The sequence below is a fragment of the Raphanus sativus genome, chromosome 3 (assembly GCF_000801105.2).
Source record: "Raphanus sativus cultivar WK10039 chromosome 3, ASM80110v3, whole genome shotgun sequence".
Taxonomy (NCBI): Eukaryota; Viridiplantae; Streptophyta; class Magnoliopsida; order Brassicales; family Brassicaceae; genus Raphanus; species Raphanus sativus.
Genome location: NC_079513.1, coordinates 3,525,982 through 3,548,420, shown reverse-complemented (window position 1 = coordinate 3,548,420; position 22,439 = coordinate 3,525,982). Strand labels below are relative to the sequence as shown.

The 22,439-nt window shown below is 35.2% G+C and overlaps 1 protein-coding gene and 1 pseudogene across 28 annotated transcripts; both read left to right on the top strand.

The window, feature by feature from the left end:
* The first annotated feature begins 1,153 nt into the window (after window positions 1–1,153).
* On the top strand, window positions 1,154–3,674 carry LOC108847683 (putative cysteine-rich receptor-like protein kinase 32; annotated as a pseudogene).
* Window positions 3,675–6,593: 2,919 nt separating this feature from the next.
* LOC108847686 (uncharacterized) lies at window positions 6,594–20,644 on the top strand. Of its 28 annotated transcripts, none has more exons than XR_008943580.1 (32): window positions 6,594–6,922; window positions 7,005–7,066; window positions 7,142–7,220; window positions 7,305–7,371; window positions 7,544–8,877; window positions 9,054–9,244; window positions 9,308–9,354; window positions 9,429–9,490; window positions 9,580–9,676; window positions 9,771–9,845; window positions 10,114–10,562; window positions 10,746–10,877; window positions 11,331–11,435; window positions 11,531–11,577; window positions 11,692–11,901; window positions 12,003–12,066; window positions 12,529–12,652; window positions 12,814–13,073; window positions 13,195–13,401; window positions 13,750–13,859; window positions 13,951–13,993; window positions 14,081–14,377; window positions 14,487–14,549; window positions 15,255–15,360; window positions 15,439–15,841; window positions 15,991–16,286; window positions 16,614–16,661; window positions 16,955–17,072; window positions 17,171–17,266; window positions 17,396–18,611; window positions 19,141–19,184; window positions 19,546–20,644. XR_008943580.1 is itself a non-coding variant. In XM_057005697.1 (7 exons), the coding sequence occupies exons 2-6, from the start codon at window positions 16,270–16,272 to the stop codon at window positions 17,453–17,455; spliced, it is 339 nt and encodes a 112-aa protein (XP_056861677.1). In that variant the 5' UTR covers window positions 15,373–15,841; window positions 15,991–16,269; the 3' UTR covers window positions 17,456–18,611; window positions 19,141–19,538. The 28 variants fall into 28 exon arrangements, 1 of the variants encoding a protein (XP_056861677.1); XR_008943581.1 differs by lacking the exon at window positions 19,546–20,644 and having other exon boundaries at window positions 17,396–17,773; window positions 17,882–18,611; window positions 19,141–19,538; XR_008943579.1 differs by lacking the exon at window positions 19,546–20,644 and having other exon boundaries at window positions 17,171–17,236; window positions 19,141–19,538.
* The last annotated feature ends 1,795 nt before the right edge of the window (window positions 20,645–22,439 follow it).

Here is a 22,439-nt window from a genome sequence, read left to right as displayed (position 1 = left end):
TATCAGAGTTATACCAACTTAATTCATTAAAAATAAATTTTAATTTTCTAAACATAAATACTCATTAGACCTGGATGTCCGGGTACCCATTCGGGTACGGATCGGTTCTTTCGGGTATCGGGTTTTTCGGGTTTTGAAATTAAACCCCATTCGGGTATTATAAAATTTTGGGTCGGGTTCAAATCGGGTATTTCCGGGTCCAGATGGGTTTGGTTCTCATGCATAAGAACCTGAAACATAACCAAATAACCAAAGTAAAATAACCAAAGTATCCGATTTGGTTCAAATTTTTGTATCCAAATTACTCAAAAACAACCAAAAAGTAACCAAAAATATCAATTTTATACAGTTTTTGGGTAAACTTTTATCCAAACTATCATATTTTATCCAAAAATACTCAAAAGTACCGGAAATAATTACTATAGTTAACTTATAATATTAATTTAAAATATTAAAATAATTATAAATATAATTATAACATATGTTTTTTGATATATATTCATATTTCAGATATCTTCGGGTACTCATTTGGTTTTCGGTTCGGGTCGGGTTCGAAACCGGTTCTTCAGATATAGCAATTTAGTACTCATTCGGATATTTATCCTGGGGGTTTGATCGGGTTCGGGACCCTGATTTTCGGGTCGGTTTCGGGTTGGTTCTTCGGGTCCGGATATTGTACTCAAGCTTATACTCTTTTAAAATGAAACACGATAAAGAAAGATAAAAAGCTTAAGTCTTAAAGATAAAAAGCTTAAGTCTTTTATGAAGAAAACAAATATATGAAAATATGACATTTACTAAATATTTGTCAATTTAAAAAATTGAAAGAAAATAAATTTGCGTTTTGAAAGCGCGGATCTAAATATAGTAAGGTCTTTTTAAACAAAAAAAAGTTGACTAATGTTTTGCAGTTGACTAATGTTTTCAGTCGGTTTTGCAACTTTCCCTAATTTTAACGCGTTTACAAAATACTCCAAAACATTTAATAGAGTCGACTTGACTTACTCGACTCAACTACGTTTACTGAAAATTATAGACACGTAAGCTTTTGACGAAATCAGCGTTCCTCAGTGTAATCAAAAAATTTATCTGATTTAAATTCAGCTTCCAAGATCTGCAAACTAAATTTCTGAGCAAAGTTAAACTCCTAAAAATGTATATGAAAAAGTTCTTGTCAATCCTCTGTCTTGTTCTCGCCTTTAGCTTCGGCTTTGTCTCCGCACAAATATGTGGAGAGTCACTGTTTTTCAGACCAGCCAGTACTTACGATGTAAACCGTCTCCTCGTTCTCTCAACTCTTGCTTCCAACGTCAGTTCCCGAGAAGGCTACTACAACGCCTCTGTTGGTGAAGGCCCCGGTAGGATCTATGCTTTAGGTCTCTGTCTCCCAGGGACTGATCCGAAGGTCTGTTACGATTGTATTCAACCAGCGTCTGCTAGTTTATTACAGAACTGTCCGAACCAGACCGACTCATGGTTCTGGAGATCCGAAGACGAGACAATCTGTTTTGTTCGGTACTCAAACCGGTCGTTCTTTAACCAGAACGATCTACGGCCAAGAGAAGAGTTTATTTATCCTTTAGATGTCACTGGAGATGTTGCAGAGTATAAGAGAACATGGGGAGGTTTAATGGAACGTATGATATCAGCAGCTTCGTCCTCAAGTCCAGGGTCGCTTGCTGGCCGACATTATGCAGCGAATACAACTCCTTTGTCCGGTTTCCGACGAATATACGCTTTGATGCAGTGTATCCCGGGGATTTCTTCAGCGGATTGTGGTGCTTGTCTTCAAGAAAATGTGCGTTACTTCCAAAGCTGTTGCGGTGGGAAACAAGGAGGAAGCATCAGGAGACCGGTTTGCTTTTTCCGGTTTGATCTTTATCCGTTTCGCAATGCTTTCCATAGCATTGCATCGTCCCCTCCTCCTCAAAGCTCTCAAGATCGTCAAGAATTACAACCCACAGCTTCACCTCCTCCTCCTCCTACTCCTTCTTCAGTTGGCAAAACGATTTCTACACGAGTTATAATGGCGATTATTATATCTACGGTAATATTCGTCACGCTGTTAGCTTTAGGACTGTTTGTTTTCAAGAGAAGACTTTCATACAAAACATTAAATCTTGAAAGTGAGCTGCTTTTACCTTTTTCCATTTTCAAAAAAGAGTATACAAATAAAATTATCATGATATCATACATCTATATATTGTTGCAGATGCTGATGATATTACAAGCCCACATTCATTACAAATTGATTTCAAGACAATTGAAGCCGCAACTGATCAATTTTTGGAGACCAACAAAGTCGGCCAAGGTGGTTTTGGTGAAGTTTACAAAGTATATCTAAGCTCTCAATATATCTATGACTGCTTGGTTTTTTTCATGGAACAATTTATATTTATATTTATAGGGAAAATTTTGACCAAAAAAAATATTTCTAGGGAACATTACCAAATGGAACTGAAGTTGCGGTGAAGAGATTATCGAAAAATTCAGGACAAGGCACAGAAGAGTTCAAGAATGAAGTTGTGGTTGTGGCGAAGCTTCAGCATAGGAATCTTGTTAGGCTTCTTGGATATTGCGTGGAAGGAGATGAACAAATACTTGTCTATGAGTTTGTTCCCAACAAGAGTCTTGATTACTTACTATCCGGTTTGTTTCTAATCCTTAATTTTCTTGGTATTTTTGTTTGTCATTGTTGAAACCTAACTCCTGATTGGTATCATATCGAATGCACAGACCCAATAAAGCGACAACAACTTGATTGGACATCACGGTACAGTATCATTGGAGGTATTGCTCGAGGGATTCTATACCTTCATCAAGATTCACGGCTCACAATCATACACCGTGATATCAAAGCGAGCAACATTCTTCTAGATGATGACATGAACCCAAAAGTAGCAGATTTTGGTATGGCAAGGGTTTTTGGGGTGGAGCAAACTCAAGCTAATACTAGAAAGATTGCTGGTACCTTGTAAGTAATATGCTTTTACAGCTCTATGAAACCTTTTGATCGTCACTCGTGTAGGGTAAAGCATATTTTCAGCTTGTATTATTTTTCAGCGGATACATGTCTCCTGAGTACGCGATGCACGGTCGATTCTCCATGAAATCTGATGTCTACAGCTTTGGTGTCCTGGTTCTTGAGATCATAAGTGGAAAAATGAATAGTAGCTTCAACGAAACTGATGGATCTGCTGTTAATTTAGTGACACATGTTAGTGTTTTTTTGTTTCTTTTATCACTATGATGAAGTCTTTTTATAGAGCATATATTAATGCCAGGCTTGGAGGCTATGGAGAAAAGGTTCAGCTTTAGAACTTTTAGACCCTGCAATTGGGGAGAGTTATCAGAGCGAAGAAGTTAGAAGATGCATTCATATCGCACTTTTATGTGTTCAAAAAGATCCTGGAGATCGTCCTACGATGTCTAAAATCATTTTGCTACTCACTAGCACCACAATAACATTACAACTGCCTCGCGCGCCTGGATTTTACTTCCGAAGTAGTCTAGACCAAGATTTGGAAGCTGAGGGCTCGGATTCATTTGGGAAACCAATTCCTTGTTCTGTTAATGACGCATCCATCACAGAGTTAGATCCTCGTTGAAGATGATATCATAATATATTTTGTTTATAACATATTAATATGAAATTGCTTTCTTCTTAAATTTTACGTTCCTTTAGTTGTCATTTTTTATTAAATACTTTCTTGTGTCATTGTGTTATGATGATTATTTATTACTAATAAAGCGGAGGGATTTGGTTTGTATCTAATCAAGGCTGATTATATAATAAACCGGTGCTAGGTAAACTCCCAAATGAACAGTTCAGTTTGCAACTTGGTCACGTATTTGAACACAAAATTAAGTCAAATTCTCAAAACTTGTTGCCTTTCTATAACTGTTTATCAATTTGGCAGGATTGGGGTGGTTTTGGAACAACTATTCGTTCTTAGAACTCAAAGATACTGCCAATAAGGAAATGTGTGAGAAGGATGAGTCATTACAATTAGATTAATCCATATATCTCGGTCTATTGTGTGTTCAAGAAACTCATGCAGATCGTCCAGCATTATGTATTCATGTACGCAATAGTTCAAAGAGAAATTAGGTGGAATACACAAAAATGAAGCATAATTAGCTAAATATGGACGGTCTTTTCAATTGTTGACTTTCATCAATATGCAATGCAATGCCTCTATATGCCTAACATGTCTAGTATGCTAGATAAAGATATCGTGGCGATTTTATGCCAGAGCACTATAAACTAATGATACTATTATTTTATATCTCACCACAAATCCAAGAGACTTCATATACAGTAAAAAAATCTATAAACTAATAATACTGAAACTGAAATTTTATTAATTTATAGAGTTATTAATTTTATAGAATTATTAATTTACTAAAAAATTTCTCTAATTTTTTTCTGTTTTAAATAATTCTCCAAGCTTGTTTGGCGAGCAGGGCGGTGTTGAAAGCTTGAATGTCTCGGACCCCTAGTCCCCCCCAAAAGCTTTTGGCGATGTGATTCTCTCCCATGAAACCCATCACATATTTTTCTTGTCTGGTGACGAATCCCAAAAGAATCGAGTGAGGGCCGACTGGATTCTGGAGCACAAGCTTGCGGGAATCAGGAAGCATGTCATAGCATAAGACGGGATTGCTATAAGAACGGCTTTCAACATTACTATCTTCCCAGCACTAGAGAGTTGTCGTGAAGCTCAGGAAGCCGCTTTTCTCTTTATGCGTTCCACAATTCCCGTAAAAAGGTCCTTCTTTCAGCGACCGAAGTGCTCGGGTAAACCAAGATGCTTTCCTACCCCACCTTCTTTCTCAATCCCGAGGTGTAGTTTAACACATTCCCGTATTACCTGCAGATATAGAGGATTTTGAAGTATTGATTAGTTGTCTGGAAGAGGTCCTGTACTGCTTAAGGATGTGCATCAGCGTGGAACAGCTCTCTTCATCCGTAGAGGTGAAGAACATAGTACCATCCGCGAATAAGAGGTGATTAAGTCGAGGTGCATGTGTAACCACTCGAAGGCCCGGAAGATGTCCATTGTGTTGTGCTCACTTGGAAAGACCTGAGATTATTCTTTCTTTTGCTATTGGTCTCAACCACTCAGTTGTATAACCGTTTCAAACAATCTCGAGGCCACAATCAAAACATAATACAATGTGGTATTTATATTTGATTTACTAAAGAAGGGTAATGAATTTAGAAGAGTACTGGGCTTACGTACTAAACAAAAATGATGGGAGCATGAAGTTAAATCACAAAGTCATGTTTAAAAAATAAAACATATAGTGTTTTTAATTGTCACACAAGTCATGTTTAAAAAATAAAACATATAGTTCTTCTAGTTGTCATGCTTCCACCAGAAGTAACCCCAACGAGTTCGTTTATGAAACGTCCCGAACCAGATTGGTTTTCAATAAACCAAACAATATAAACACAAAACTGCTAACCGAAATTAGATGCTAAATCGAATTGGCACATCTATCTAAACTATCAAACTATGAGCACTAAAAATCTAATTAAATCATAGGTGGACCAATATATTTGTTTTTTCTTTAGTATTTACTTATAGGTAGCTTGATTATTATTAAATATACCTTTAATCTAACACATTTTTTTCAATATTTTCAGAATAAGATATCAAAATGATATTCTTAACAATAAATTTTAGTCTTTAATTTCGATCACCATTTTTTTTTCAATATTTTCAGAATAAGATATCAAAATGATATTCTTAAGAATAAATTTTAGTCTTTAATTTTGATCACCATTTTCTTAATTAAATTTAAACAATAGAGTAAAAGGATTATCAAAATTTAAAGAACCACAAATAATATAGTTTATTCAAATTATGTACTATTAAAAATATATCAAAAGTTGAATCATTTTAAAAAAATATAATCAGATTTATATAGATTTTTATCGGGTCAACTAACGTCCGGTCGCACGTTAATGACAGACTTTAGAATTTTTATGGGTTTATCTGTTTTTTATATATTGGATTTTAATTATATCTGACGGGTTGCCGGATTTACGGTTCGGCCGAGAGTTTGGATTAAATACAAAAAATGACAAAAATTATTAAAACTCTTGTAAATATCTATTCTATTAAAAAAATAATATTACCTATTGATATATGTGTACTCCAACTATTCTAATACAATTATTAAAATATTTATTAATTATTTAAGAAAATATTATACAAAAAAACATAAATATGATTCAAAAACAAAATTCTAAAAAAAAATGTAAAACATAAAATATACCCTCCCTTTTAAAGACGGATCATAATCTAGTTTGTATTAATTTGTTTTAACGTCCTGGATTAAAATATGTGTTATGGAATTTTAACGGTAATAATTTTTACTTTTACAAAAAAAAGAGTTTCTTCCTGTACTAATCAGCAATGGACACGTGTTAGATTAATATGAAGCCCAATGGTAAAAAAAATCAGAGAAGTACACGCATATGCCACGTAGACAAAAGTAATCACCGACTTGATTAACATAACCGTTGAGAATTTTTTTTTTATTTTTTTTTGAAACTGAACCGTTGAGAAGTTTCTATAACAAAAAGCGTCGGAGGTGACTTTTCTCCACATTCAAACGTAATTGGTTTGCTTTCCGTTGATTTTTTTTTTTAAAATTGTCAGCATGAAGAAGTTTCAGAGAGGCTGCGATCGATCGATCATCGTTTCGAGCACGTACGTCGTTTCTGATTTTTGTTCCTAAATTGGAAATCGTGGCTTTCTTACGTGTGTGTTTGTGAAAAAGGAGATTGGAGTTTCGGAGTCTAATTGTAGATCGATCGTTGAGTCATCGCTCATGTGGAATGAAGTGACTATCCTCCATCCGTCGTCGTTTTTAATTCTCTGTTTTTAAAACGTATTTGAGAAATAAGGTTTGGATAGAAAGAGTATGTTGTTCTTAACATGTTCGATGGAATGCTCACTTTCACTGTGTGTTTTTGCGCCTCTTTGCAGGTTCTTGTTGCAAAGGGGATGAAATATATTAATCATGGCTACTCCTCCTCACTGTTGATGCTGTATTGGATCGATTTAATTTTTGATCCATCAAGTTATAGAATAATTGATTCTAAGGAAAGTTTATAATTGTGCAGATTGATTGGGATTCTAAGTCAGCATATGCTGCTTTTACGGAAAGATCAAAGCTATGCTCTCTCCACATTTGATGATTAGGTATTTGCAAATTTTGATTCATCCATGAATGTGTTCTTTACTGTTTATGGGAATCGTTTGAAGACACATCTTGTGATTTTGCAGGAGTGCTAAAGTTATAGAGTTTGTAGCTAAGGGAATCTGCAAAGGTCTTGATTTCTATGTTCTGCAGGTGAATTAGATACATGTTCTTCTGTTTTCTTCTTACTCAAGTTACCACTCGGATTGATTTCCATTAGATTTCAGTCAAAGGTCAATGATATGTTTTTAGGCTCCTATTGGTGATGTATAAGTACAAGGTTCTTTTAAGGTTTCACTCTACTTTTGTAATTGGGTTTGTGTAGGATAGCTGAAGTTTTGGATATCTGATTGGTTGATTCGAGCGAGCATTTTGAATTTATGTATAGACGGTTGTGTAACAGAGAAGGGTACTAATTTAGACAGCCATTCTGTAAAAAGGGAATCCTTTGGGTGAGAGGTAATAATGTCTTCAGAAGATGATTTTAGGATTGCTTTGTTTTATGACAGTAACTGCTAAATGCATGTCATCAGTCTGAGCTTGTGCTAAGTATATATGAGTTTATTATGATTTTTTTTTTTGTTGGGCTTGCTATAGTCTCAACTTGAGACTCTCAAGGTTTCCGTTTTGCCTTTTACTTCTGCTTTTGCTGATAGTCACAGTGCTCTTATGGTTTTAGTTGTTCACTGTAGATACGGAATTTGCTTCATCATTTTGCTTTGGGAATTTTTTTAATGGTTTTAGTTTGCTAAGTTAAATTTACTAAACTAGCAGGAGATGTTGCAAGTCATTTGTTGTTTCTCCGTTTCGGTAACTATTTATAGACATTTCACCTTACAGTATAAAAGCCATTTGTTGTTTATCTGTATTGAATGTGAGAGAACCTTCTTGGAAAGTTCAAGCTACGTGGAGGGCCTCAGCTGTCACCCATATCTGATTCGCGGTTTAAGTTTTTTATTTTTAACTTGATGTTACTCTCCTTGATTTTGATCCTTGCGAGTCTAAGAGGGAGGTTTCATGTGGAAGCTTTTGTGATATCTGATTCTTTTCTCCTATGCAACTTCATTCTGTTCTACAAGGTACGGTTTTTCTCGTCTCTTATTGTGCTTTAAGATTTTCTTCATCAACAGCATTACGCATTATACTCACCGTCAGATTAACAAATTTAATAAATTTCTCAAAATTGGGATCTATCTTCCTTCCCCGATAAACCTGTAGTGTGCTATTTTTCACTATTTTCTTTTACTGAGGCAGGTTTTATTTTATCTACCTTCCCTTATAAATCATCACGCAGAGCCATTGCTTGACCTAATTAAAGATGTACAACACACATTTATATATTTCTTTAACTGATGCAGTTTCTAGGATGAAGCTTTGAGACATTCCACAATAGAGCTCTAGTATAGTTTATGCAGTTTTTGAAGAGGTGTAAGGTCTATATGGTCATCGATTTACTTGTCAGTTTCAGAACTTGGTTTCTTGAAAATCTCACTGGATTTCTTGGTTTAAGACATGTCTTTCTTATAGGTTGTCATTTGTGACTAATCGAGTTACCACTCTCTCTTAGAGGTGAAGTTACATCACAAGTCTGTATGGTTGTCTGTAATTGTTTCATGTTCGTGCATGGAGACAATAAGATGTTTAAGAATATGCAAAAAGGTACAAGTTCTACATCCCGTGCTCTGTTATGTACTTAAAGGTTTGCTTGGCACTGATTTTAGTCATCTATTCTTCCTTTGTTAATGAGCCTCAATTAGATGTCCTTTTTGTCTAACTCAACTTTGCACTCGGATTGATTATAATATCATGTGTTTCTTTTCTTCTTTTATTACAAGGGTACAAAATTTGGTTTTGACGCCTTATGGTTTTACAGCGGTATAAGGTAATATGTATGGTTCTCTTGAGGTTGGCGTTTGCTTTCAGCTGTGGAGAAGCCACTGTTCAGAACAGTTGGAGATCCCAACTTCCAAGACAGGAAAGTTTGGGACTGTATGTCTGTATATATAGCTTGGCTTTCTTCATCGAGGTATGTTAAAGATACAAAGGTTTTGGAAATCTATTTTTTCACTATTTTCTTTTACTGAGACAGGTTTTGGAAATCATCATGCAGAGCCATTGCTTGATCTAATTCAAGAAGTAAATAACACATTTATTTCTTATTTCATCATGCCATTATCTTTACTTGATCTGTGTTCTATAATTTTTTCCAGATCAACGACATGTCTTGACGATCTCATTGGAATGCGACAGGTTCTGGAGAGCAACATTCATTGTCTGATCTCTAAGTTACTTTGACCTTTTTCTTGTTCAAATTGCATCTGTTGGTTTTCTATTTATGTTGATTACTTGTGTTATTCACAGTGAATGATGCAGGAGACGGAAGTTTCTGGTCTCTGATGGTTGCCTCTTCAGTGGATAGTTCTCAGCCTTTCTCCTTTTGGCGATTTCACTCTTACAGGTGTTTCCTATCTCCATCGTTCTTATTTTTATTTTAAATTAGTAGATGTTGGATATCCTGATAAATAAGAGAAACTTTATTGGTTGCATTGCAGGCGAGTCAAGAGGGTTTGTAACTTTCTAGTTTCATTTGCCAACGACTTTGCAGAAATTCTTTCACCAGACATTAGGTTTGTTAGGATCTCTTGATTCATTAATTTTCTTACATGATCATGCAACTACGATCTAGTTCTTACATAAGTATAACTGATTAGAAACATTAGTCGATCCAAGAAAAGATCAAAGCTATGCTCTGCACGTCTGATGATCCTTTTACTCGGATCATTTACACTATGGTGGTTTGCAAATTTTGATTCCTCCATGAATGTGTTCTTTACTGTTTATGTGAAATGCTTTATGTTCTTTTTTTTGCCTTAAGACACATCTTGTGACTTGCAGGAGCACCAAAGTTTCAGATTTGTAGCCACGGGAACGTTGCAAGGTTTTGCTTCCTATGTTCTGCAGGTCAATTAGATGTCCTTCTCTTTTCTTCTAACTCAAGTTACCCCTGACTGATTGTGTTTGTTTACTTTAGATTTCAAGGGTACTAGATGTCTTTAGGCTCCTATGGTTTCCCTCCCAGCCTTGATATATAAGGTTCTTTTTGAGTTTTGTCTTTGCTTGTTTTCAATATACTTTGTTGTCTACAGTTGGCCGTAGTTGTGTTTGTGTAGAATAACTGATGTTTTTGGTTTCGAACTGGTTGCTTTGAGCGAGTTCTGAATGCAAAGACAGCCATGGTGTAAACATGGACAGTACCATTGGAAGCCAGCTTGGTATAGCCGCCGCTTCAGTATGTGCTAATTCTCCCGTACTCGTTGAGTCTCTGACTATCACTTTCTCGTTAGGTAGTTAAATTTTTTTCTTTCCCCAAACTGTTGAGCTATCTTCTCGTTTGTAAACGTCTCTCAGAAATTAGGTTTCCATTTCTATGCCTTGTTGTCAAAGTGACTACAGTTCTGATAAAGCTTGGGGTTTGATTAGGGAAACATTCTTAGAGTCAAATTTTAATTATCAGGGAAAATGTTCAGATTTTGCAGAAAGACTCTGTGGGATGTGTAGCTTGCATCAAACAGTAGTGGTGATGTTTCTGCTAAGATCAGGAGATGCTGCTACGGAAAGATCAAAGCTATGATAGGATCTCCACACTTGGTGATCCCAAGGTATTCGCAACTTTTTATTTCTGCGTTATCAGTGTGTTCTTTGCTGTTTATGGAAGAGATTTCTAGTTGGCAGCTTGTGATTTGTAGGACTGCCAGAGTTTTAGAATTGATTCTGAAGGGAACCTGCAAGGTTTTATTTCCTAGTTAATTCAAATGATTTCAATTATCCAGGTTGTTGTTTTTAGATACTTCTTTTTATTTTAGGCACTGAGAAGTCACTACGGACATGAGTGTTTTCCGTTGGATGTTGTTTTTGTTTACGGAAGTGGTTGTAGTTCAGATACAGTAGAACTTAGTCCTTCTTCTTCTTCAGATGATGGTTTTATGATTTTTGGTATTATCTTATCTGGTTATCAAACTGATTGCTGTGTTTTATGACTGTAACACAGCAATCATTTGAGTTAGTACATATGTGTCTTATTACGAGCTTGATGTTACTTCTCCTTGATTTAGATTGTAGTGTGTCTCTAAGAGGGCACCGAGACAAGGAGGTTTCATGTGGAAGGTTTTGTGATATCTGATTCTTTTCTCCTCTGCAACTACATTTTGTTCCACAAGGTACGGTTGTTCTCGTCTCTTATTGTACTTTCAGATTTTCTTCCCCCCGTTAACTTGTGAATGCTATTTTTCACTATTTTATTTTACCTACACAGGTTTTGGAAATCATCATGCAGAGCCATTGCTTGATCTAATTCAAGAAGTAAATAACACATTTATTTCTTATTTCATCATGCCATTATCTTTACTTGATCTGTGTTCTATAATTTTTTCGGGATCAACGACGTGTCTTGACGATCTCATTGGAATGCGACAGGTTCTGAAGAGCAACATTCATTGTCTGATCTCTAAGTTACTTTTGACCTTTTTCTTGTTCAAATTGCATCTGTTGGTTTTCTGTTTATGTTGATTACTTGTGTTATTCACAGTGAATGATGCAGGAGACGGAAGTTTCTGGTCTCTGATGGTTGCCTCTTCAGTGGATAGCTCTCAGCCTTTCTCCTTTTGGCGATGTCACTGTTCAGGGGTTTCCTATCTCCATTGTTTTTATTTTTATTTCAAATTAGTTGATGTTGGATACCCTGATAAGCAAGAGAAACAAGAGAAAATTTATTGGTTGCATTGCAGGCGAGTCAAGAGGGTTTGTAACTTTCTGGTTACCTCGCATACATACACCTTTTTCTTCCGCTTGGTATGAGTTGACTTATTGTACTATTTATCAATCACATTACTTGTTTCTTTTGCGGTATATTCACTTCTAGCGAAAGATGAGAACTGAAAAGCTCTGTAATAGGTAACTTTTTGGGGGCTAGTTTCATTTGGTTTGATAAACTTATGTACATTTTTTTTATCTCTAAGTTGTTTTGGTTAATTTATGTATAATCTTTGTTATATGTTGTCAATGCATCAAGTACTGATACCTATAAGGCTATAATACTGTTTGAACTAGGAGTTTCTTTTGTTTATATATGCCCATCGTCTCTTTGTAGATTGTCAGCACATCAGGTATGGTACGTAGAAGCCTTTCTGACAGCAAAGAGTTTTTTTATCAGATATGTTTATTCACGCCAGGGATGTCTTTATATGTTGAAGTGTTTTTTATTTCATGCTTTATATGGCTTATCTTTACATGGTTTACATCCCTTCATTCTAGGTATGCTGAATATGCGTCTGGGATACAAGCTGCCTTGCGACTTTCTTGGAGTCGAAAGATAGCTTTCTGTTAAGTGTGTCACAATACAAACAAGGATATGTTTATAATTTCAGCCATCTAGAATGTAAGCTTTGTCCTGCTCTGGTTTTAGTGACATATGTTTTTATGTTGCTTTATTTTCGTCCCAGTCAATTGTTATTATGATTATTGAGGTAGTTTTCATGAAAATTATTCGTATTCAAGTTTTTCTTTAACCAGATATGTTTTTACTTATTGTGTATTCAGGTACTGTTTGTTATTTGGCAATGAGTCCCTTGTGATTTCTTTGAGTCGAAAGATAGCTTTCTGTTAAACGTGTCACAACAATACTTTAATCCAAACCTCTGCTTATTGCAGCCACCGAGTGTGTAAGCCTTTGCTCTTGTCTTAGTGATCTGTTTCCTTGTCGCTTTATTTTTTTTTCCAGACTGGTGTTCTGCAGGTCAATAGATGCTTGTTGAGGATGTTTCTAGAAACCATTCGCAGTCAAGTTTTTCTTCTACAAGGTATGTTTTTACTTGTTGTGCATCCAGGTACTGTTTTTTATTTGTCATATGAATTTGACTCATAGTTCATACTTACCGGATTTAACTTTTCTGTCCATGGATTGTTGCTGATTTGTTTCAGGACTAGGCCTGGTTTCTAATTTCCGGTTGTCCTTTCCGCATCTGGTTCTGACACGTCCCTAATGAGACCTACATAGTTTGAGAGTAAAGCAAAAGGTAATAGTTAACTCTATGGAATCAGTTGCATTTGGTGGTGGTTTATGCAGGAAAAAAACAAAACTCTATGGAATCAGTTTACCTTTGGTGGTGGTGGTTTATGCAGGATCAGGTACATCCACTATTTGATCCATTCATGCATACCTCTTTTGTTTTAGTGTTGATGAAATTACTTCGGATAGATTTTGATCATTGTGTTCTTCAGCGAGATAAAATCTTGATGAAGGCTCTTCGGATCTTGATTTTGTGGTTCAATTCTCTGTATGGGGTTTTCGTCTATATTTGATCTTGTACTTTTGGTCGCTTTGGGTCTAAATTTTGGTTACATATGCTTGTTGAAGAACTCAAGTCTCACTTATTATAGGTATTTGGAAAAGACAAACGGGAGAACTATATCAGTAGCTCCTACATTTCTGCAGAATTTATTGTATCTGATCCTAACATTGTCGCAACTGTCTAGGTTGGGATTCTAGGTTGCAGCAAACGGTGGTGGAGATGTTTCTGCTAAGATCAGGAGATGCTGCTTACAAAAGATCAAAGCTATGATCTCCACTCTTGGTGATCCCAAAGGTATCTGAAATTTTCGATTCATGTGTTCTTTACTGTTTAGGGGAGTTATTTTAAGTTGGTTTATCTGAAGACACATCTTGTAATTTTGCAGGAGAGCCAAAGTTTTGAAATTGGTAGCGAAGGGAACCTGCAAGGTTTTGATTCCTACGTTACTACTAGATATATGCGTTCTACCAGGTTTCTGAAGGTTAATTTAAATGATTTCATTTCATTGCATAAAGACAATAGGATGGGTACGAATATGAGAGAATTGTGTAGAAAATTCTACTAAGTAAGTTTCAGATGATGCAGCAATCTCCTTTGGGACTTGTTGGCTCTGTTAATATCTTGCATGCGTGGTATTATGATCTTAGTCTTGCATGTATTGTCTGTGGATCAGGTTAAGTCATTTGGAAATCTTTCATGCGTGTTTTCCTGCTCTTAATTTGCAGCTTTCCGATGATGATCGCTTTATCGTTTTCCTTGTGGTATTTGTGTCCCAGTGAGAACTCCTTATTTGTTTTGCTCACTTATTACAGGTTTTTTTGGTTACTCTTTTTCTGTCTAACTCTTATTCAGATTTGATTTGTAGTTCCTAAGCAGGTACCTGGTTTAACTTTTCTGTCCATTGATTGTGGCTGATTTCAGGATTGGATCTGGTTTCTGATTTTCATTCTTCCTCCTTTGCGTCCTTTCTGCCTTTTAATCCAGGTTGTTGTTTTTAGATTCTTCTTTTTCTTAATTCCTTGTGTAAAGCAATATCTTCAGATGATAATTTTATGATTTTTGGCATTATCTTATCTGGTTATCAATATTGCAATGTTTACGACAGTAACTGCTAAATGCAGGTTATCATTTGAGTTTTAAGTACATGTGTGTCTTACGAGCTTTGCTTCGGCCACATTGTTTTTTTTCTGTTGGGCTTGCTAATAGTCTTAAGGTTTCCGGTTTTTCTTTTGACTTGTGTTTTTTACAATAGTCACAATGCTTTCTTATGGTTCTACATGTTCACTGTTAGAAGATACGAAACAGGAGATGGCAAGTAATTTGTTGTTTATCAGTAATTGAGTGTGAGAGAACCTTCTTGGAAATATCAAGCTATTTGAGGTTTGTTGCACTAGGTGGCGCAATCGTAGATAACATTTCTGACATTTAACTTGTGGTTCTTGCTACTGTACGATGTTGGAGAGTGTTAGTAGTGTATGTATGCCAAAGTATGCATATTAACATTGATCTCCGTCTGTTCATATTTGTTACTTTACTTTGTCATTTTTATTTGTCGAGCATAGCATTAAAGTTACGAGCTACCATTAGCTCTGAGTAGAGGGCCTCATTAATAGTTGTCACCCATATCTGATTGGCGGTTTTAGTTTTTTCTTTTTACTTGATGTTACTTCTCCTTTATTTGGATTGTAGTGTGTCTAAGAGGGAGAACCATTCTGGGAGACGAGGGAGGTTTCATGTGGAATCTTTTGTAATATCTTATTCTTTTCTCCTCTGCAACTTCATTTTGTTCTGTAAGGTACGGTTGTTCTTGTATCTCTTATTGTGCTTTCAGATTTTCTTCATCAATATCATTATGCATTATACTCACATTCAGATTAAGTTGACAAATTTCTGAAGAATAGGCTCTATCTTCCTTCCACCGTTAACTATTTTCACAATTTTCTTTACTGAGGCATGTTTCTTTTATCTACCTTTCCTTATAAATCATCATGTAGAGCCATTTGCTGACCTAATTAAAGAAGTATATAACACATTTATTTCATTCTTTACTGAGGCAGTGTCTAGGATGAAGCTTTGAGATATTCAAGTATCAGGACTTGGTTTCTTGTTATAAGACATGTATTTGTTACAGGTTGTCAATTATTCAATTTATGTAAATAACCGAAAGAGTATTCAGTTACCACTCTCTTTTAGAGGTGATCTTCTTACACTTTTGTCTGTAGTGATTTTATGTCTGTGCATGGAGGCAATAAGATAGACTAAGAATATGCAGAAAGGTACAAATTCTAGATCCCGTGCTCTGTTTTGTACAAAAAGGTTTGCTTTGCGCTGATTTTAGTCATCTATTCTTTCTTTGTTAATGAGCCTCGGTTAGCACTCGGATTGATTATAATATCATATGTTTCTTTTTCTTTTTTATTACAAGGGTACAAGATTTTGTTTTGAGGCTCCTATAGTTTTACAGCGGTATGAGCTTATGAGGTAATATGTATGGTTCTCTTGAGTTTCGCGTTTGCTTTAAGCCGTTGTTCAGAACATGATGGTTTTCTTATATAATACTTTAGTCTTTCGCAGTGCTTGGATCTGAATAATTGGCCGTAGTTGGTATCCTGTTTGTTGCATTTGTGAATAGAGATTCCAATAGGGGAAAATCACTGGAATCGTTTGGGACCGGTTATATAGTTTGATTTTCTTCAGTGTCGGTATGTTAAAGATACAAAGGTATGTTCCACTGAGACTTATTTGAACCTTCCTGTTTTCTACAGGTCGAGAGATGTCTCGTCAAACTATGTGTATCATTTTTTTTTTTTAAATTCAAAGCTAGTTGGATTGATAGATCATTTAAGTTTCATAATGCTAGACACTTTTTTGTATCATAACTTTTATTTTTGCTTTGTTTTTCTGTCGTTCATAGAAGCTTTGTTGACCTGTGAAAGATGACAATCTTCTTTTGCCTGAATACGGAGAGAAATTTTTTTGTTCCTTTGAGAGTAAGTTATTACCAATTCAAATGGCTCACCGTTTCTTATGTGTTTCGTCTCTTTGCAGGTTATTGTTGTATAGTGTTGAAGATATCATCATGGCTGCTCTTCACGGGTAATGTATTGGAAGGGAGAGAGATAAACATTTCTAACTTTCTATCTGTTTTGTTTTCTGCAATTTTCTATTGGTTTCGAGTTCCAGACTTTTGGATCAATTGTATGATTGTTTCTATATTATTTGTTTGCAACAACAATCTTTTGTGATTTATTAATTTTCTTACATGATCATCATGCAAATACCATCTAGTTCTTACATAAATATAACCGATTAGTGCAACATTAGTCTATCCAAATTCAGTCATCAATTTATAGAATGATTCTTTCTAAGGCAAGTGTATAATTTTGTAGATTGGGATTCCAGGTTGCAGCAACGGGTGGTGGAAATGTTTCCGCTAAGATCAGCATATGCTGCTTACGGAAAGATACATTATTTGATGAGCATTTTACTCGGATCATTAACCCAAAGGTATTTGAAAATTTTGGTTCCTCCTTGAACGTGTTTTTACTGTTTATGGGAACTATTTTATGCTGGTTTTGCCTTAAGACACATCTTGTGACTTGCAGGAGCACCAAAGTTTCAGAATTTGTAGCCACGGGAATGTCGCAAGGTTTTGCTACCTATGTCTGCAGGTCATGTCCTTTTGTTTTCTTCGAACTCAGGTTTCCACTGGCTGATTGTTTTCCTTTAGATTTTAAGGGTCCAAATGTTTCTAGGCTTCTATGATTTTTCGGCCCTGATATATAATAATGCCTTTGCTTGTTTTCACTATACACTTTTTGTATCTACAGTTGTTGGCCGAAGTTGGGTTTGGTTGCTTCGAGAGAGGGTCGTCTGTTTCAGCTTTTTGAGATCCAGGTTCCAAATGCAAAGACGGTTGTGTAACAGAGAACGGTACTAATTCAGACAGTAACGTTGGCAGAAGGTTTCTTGGCTTAGCCGCCGCGGCAGTCTGTGCTATGTACTCGTTGAGTCTCTGACTATCACTTTCTCGTTAGGTGGTCAAAATCTTTCTTTCCCCGAAATTGTTGAGCTATGTTCTCTTTTTTTTTATGTCTTGTCAAAGTGACTACAGTACAGTGAACTCTTGTGAAAGCTTGGGGTTTGATTAGGGAAATGTTGCTGCTAAGATCAAAGCTATGATCTCCACGTTTGGTAATCCCACCAAGGTATTCGTAAATTCTTTTTTCTGTGTTATGAATGTGTTCTTTGCTGTTTCTGGGAATGATTTCAATTTCAAGTTGTTTTTTCCTTAAGACACACCTTATGATTTGCAGAAGTGCCAAAGTTTAAGATGTATCCGGTCTACCAGGTTTGTGAGAGTTAATTCAAATGATTATAGTGATCCAGGCTGTTGTTTATTTATTCTTCTTTACGGACATGAGGGTTTTCTGTTGGGTGCTATGTTTGTTAACATTAGGTCTTAATTGTCTGTGTAATGTCTCCAGATGTTGATTTTTGGCATATCTTATCTAGTTGTGACAGTAACTGCTAAATGCATGTCATCAGTTGAGTTTACATACGTGTCTTATTATGAGTTTGCTTCGGCCACAATGTTTTTTTTTTTGTTGGGCTTGCTAATAGTCTAAAAGATACGAAATTTGCTTCATAATTATACTTTCGAATATTTTCCACAATGATTACCTAAACTAGTGGGAGAGGTTGCAAGCCATATTTGTTCTCTCCCTTTCTGTAACTTTTCAGTTACTGACATTTGACTTGTGGTGCTTTCTACTTTATGATGTTGGAGAGCGTTAGTGGTGAATTTATGCCAAGGTATGTGTATTAACGTTGATATGATTCTGTTTCTATAAGTTACTTTTCATGCAGAGTGGAGGGTCTCATTCATAGTTGTCACCCATATCTGATTGGCGGTTTTTAGCGTTTTTTACTTGAGGTTACTTCTCCTTGACTTCTCTAAGAGGGGGAAGCATTCTGGGAGACAAGGGAGGTTTTGTGATATCTGATTCTTTTCTCCTCTGCAACTTCATTCTGTTTCTCTCCAAGGTACAGTTGTTCTTGTCTCTTGTTGTATTCTTCATCAATATCATTATGCATTATACTCACATTCAGATTAAGTAAGTTAACAAATTTATAAAAAGTGAGTTGTATCTTTCTGAGTTCATTTAGCTGACTCTCTTGGGGCTCCACTGAATGTTAACAATTTCTCTTGATACAGATTTTAATGATTTGTCGTTGTTTTTTTTTTGGATTATTCTGGTTTTTCCAATTAGATAAGGTGGCACTGAGGTTCTCTTGAGTTTTCCTTTACCTTACATTTGCTTCAGGACATGGAGTTTTTTTTTTGTGTGATGATATTTATGTTTTTGGATATTGTTCAGCTCTTGATTCTGTAGATTTCCAGGTATTGGTTTTCAAGAGGTTTGAGGTATAACTGGTCATATATTTCTTGAGAATATCGTTTTGACATATATTTGTAATAGGTTGCCACCCTCTTTCCAGGGTCCAAATTGTATCTGACCTGTCCAGGTTGATTACTCATTTGTGTCATAATTCTGGTTTCGTCCTTTTCCAGGGAACCAAGGAAACGTGGCACTGATTTAGAGATGAAGTTACATTGTAAGTCTGTGTGGTTCCCAAGTTCATGCATGAAGACAGTAGGATGCTTTAGAATATATATATATATATATATATATATATATATATATATGAGAGGTACATTTTACATCCTGTGCTCTGTTCTGCTTTTAGTCATATCTTCTTCCTTGTCGTTTTATTCTCTTTCCAAACTGATGTTCTTTAGGTGAATTATCTGTCCTGCTTTCCATTAACTCAAATTTAAGCTCTTTTATGTTCTGCAACAGGAGAATTTTCTTAAATTCTCTACTAAATTTTGAGGGGTCTTGACATTTTTTTAGCCATATCTATTTATTAAGTAATCGCTATCCCATTTTCTCTTTCATTTTTCTTGTGTTAATAGGCTCTGTCTGTAATGCCCCGACCCGCCCACGGCTAATGGGCCACCCACGCCCGCTCTCTCGGCCCGTGGGCCCCATCCCATCCGACGGTCGGTCGTTAATTTTCCAAGGCTCGAAATCATCGTTTACTGACCCTGCAATCACCACATGACCTTTCTCCGTGCTTTGGCCTCACTCACACGGTATCGCAAATCACTTCCCGATAGGTCACCCATCCTTTCACTACTCCAGCCCAAGCACGCTTAACTCTGGAGTTCTAAACGGATGTGTGACGGAAAAGGTAAGTCAACTTTGGTGACATAGGTAGCCAAATTAATTCTCTTAAGCCTTTTCATATATCACAACTCGGGATGTTACAATTCACCCCCTCTCAAAGAACGCAACGTCCTCGTTGCGCCCTACGACAGGTCTCAAGACGCCTCTCAGGTCAGAACTGAGACGGCTAACCAGCTCTGATACCACTTGTAGCGCCCCGACCGTCCACGGCTAATGGGCCACCCACGCCCGCTCTCTCGGCCCGTGGGCCCCATCCCATCCGACGGTCGGTCGTTAATTTTCCAAGGCTCGAAATCATCGTTTACTGACCCTGCAATCACCACATGACCTTTCTCCGTGCTTTGGCCTCACTCACACGGTATCGCAAATCACTTCCCGATAGGTCACCCATCCTTTCACTACTCCAGCCCAAGCACGCTTAACTCTGGAGTTCTAAACGGAAGTGTGACGGAAAAGGTAAGTCAACTTTGATGACATAGGTAGCCAAATCAATTCTCTTAAGCCTTTTCATATATCACAACTCGGGATGTTACACTGTCTCTCTGGCTTTCTGTTAAGTTTTTTGCCCTCCACAGTTATTTGTTTTTTGCTTAGGTTCATATGGTTCTCCTGAGTTTTGCTTTTGCATTTTGCTGTGGAGAAACTCTGTAGTTCACGACTGAACATTGAGTTTTATGACCGTACTACTAACTGAATGCATCAATCTGAGTTTGCGTGTCTATCTTTCCTGTTGTAACGTGTTTCAAGTCAAGTTATGTTATGTTCTGCAGCAGTAAGAGAAAATATATTGTAAAAAAAATTGATAGTAATTGTCCTTTCCTAAAATCTTAAACATAAAAAAAAAGAAAATTGTGAGAGAGTTTTTAATAGTAATTTTTGTTTTTTCAAATCCTAATCAAAAATATTTGTAGAATAATTATTTTAGATATCTTTATGAATAAGTAATATTCATATTTAAAAATCAGAAACCAAAAGGAACTATAATAACTCACATCTATATATGTGATTAAAATTTCTAATTTTCTTTTTAAAAATCATAAACCAAAATGAATTATAATTATTCACATCTATATATGTGATTAAGCTCTCTCATATATTGTCAATAGACACAAGAAAAATATAAAGTGAGTTTTTTTTTCATGTTTTTCACGTATTCGTGTGTTATCTCTTTCTTTGCGTGTCACATGTTGAGAAAATAAAACCGATGTTCAATTTTTAAAAAAATATTATTGTCATGCTGCCGTACATTAGTTATTGTTACAATTATACTTAGGCGTTTGTACATATATATGCAGGGATAAAAATGAATCAGATATCTGGATTTTTCGAGATATTTTGATCCGAACATTTTTGTGAGAATAATCAATTATTTGATCTTATTCGAGAGCCACCTGAATATTCGGTGTTCTGAATGTCTAGAAAATTTTAGAATGTTTACATGATATCCGATTTCGATCCCAAAAAATAAATTAAAAATTAAAAAATAAATCAAAAATTCCAAAAAGATAAATTAATAATAATATTTTATTGCAAAAATAAAATTTTATTTCTTTTAAAAAAATTCTAATAAATAACTTAATAAATTTAATAAATAAAAATGCTATAAAACTTATACACAATATAATATTTATATAACTTATAGATGATTATAATTATATATATATATATAATTTACAAATATTTTATCCATCCCTATATAGATGTTGTGTTGTTGTGACTAAGTTAATGTGACTATTATGCTTATGTGTGATTATGCTTATGTGTGTTTAATCTTATCGACATATATAATTGGCTTTTTTTTTGTAGATGCTACCATGGAATTTAAATCAAAGAGAACGATTTGCAATTGAATGTTGTAGGTCATGTTATTAAGAAATTTAAATCAAAGAGAAAGTCTTTGCAATAGAACAATATTATTAATAACTCGACTAGGCAACATGATTATTGAAGCTGGAATCCTAACCAGAAGTTATGTGAAAAAACAAATTTTATTCTTAGAATAAGTTTCATACCAAGAGATGCAAGATGACTTTTCAAACTGAAAAGACTTGAATTTCCTATAAAAGTTTGCTATGCAATGACTATACACAAGAGTTAAGTTAAAGTTTAAAATGTTGGTCTATTTGCCAAATTCAGTCTTCCAATTATATATTGCACTATCAAGAATCGCTACAACTGGAGAGCTTCAGATTTCTAAAGCATGGCGACTATAGTGTTTTATAAAATATTATATATAGAAAAGAGATTAAAATCATAACATAAATGCTAAAGTAAACAAATTTGATGTTTTATCTAGAAATATATTTGATATTTAGTTGATTATCAATAAAACATATTGATTGGTATTAAAAACATTAATATTTTGAATTGAGTTGTTTTTAATTTGTCTTACACAATATAAATAATATAGAGAGTTTACTGTTTCAATTAACTATAATTAATATTATTTTGAAAAATATTTAAAAGTGAATTATTTATTAAAATAAAAATATCGATGTGCTATTTAAAACACCATAATTATTGAAATAGAAATACCAATCAAAATTTATGTAAGAAAACATGTTATTGTTATTAAAATGGCACCAATATATATGGAAAATTCAAGAACTACTGTGAAAAA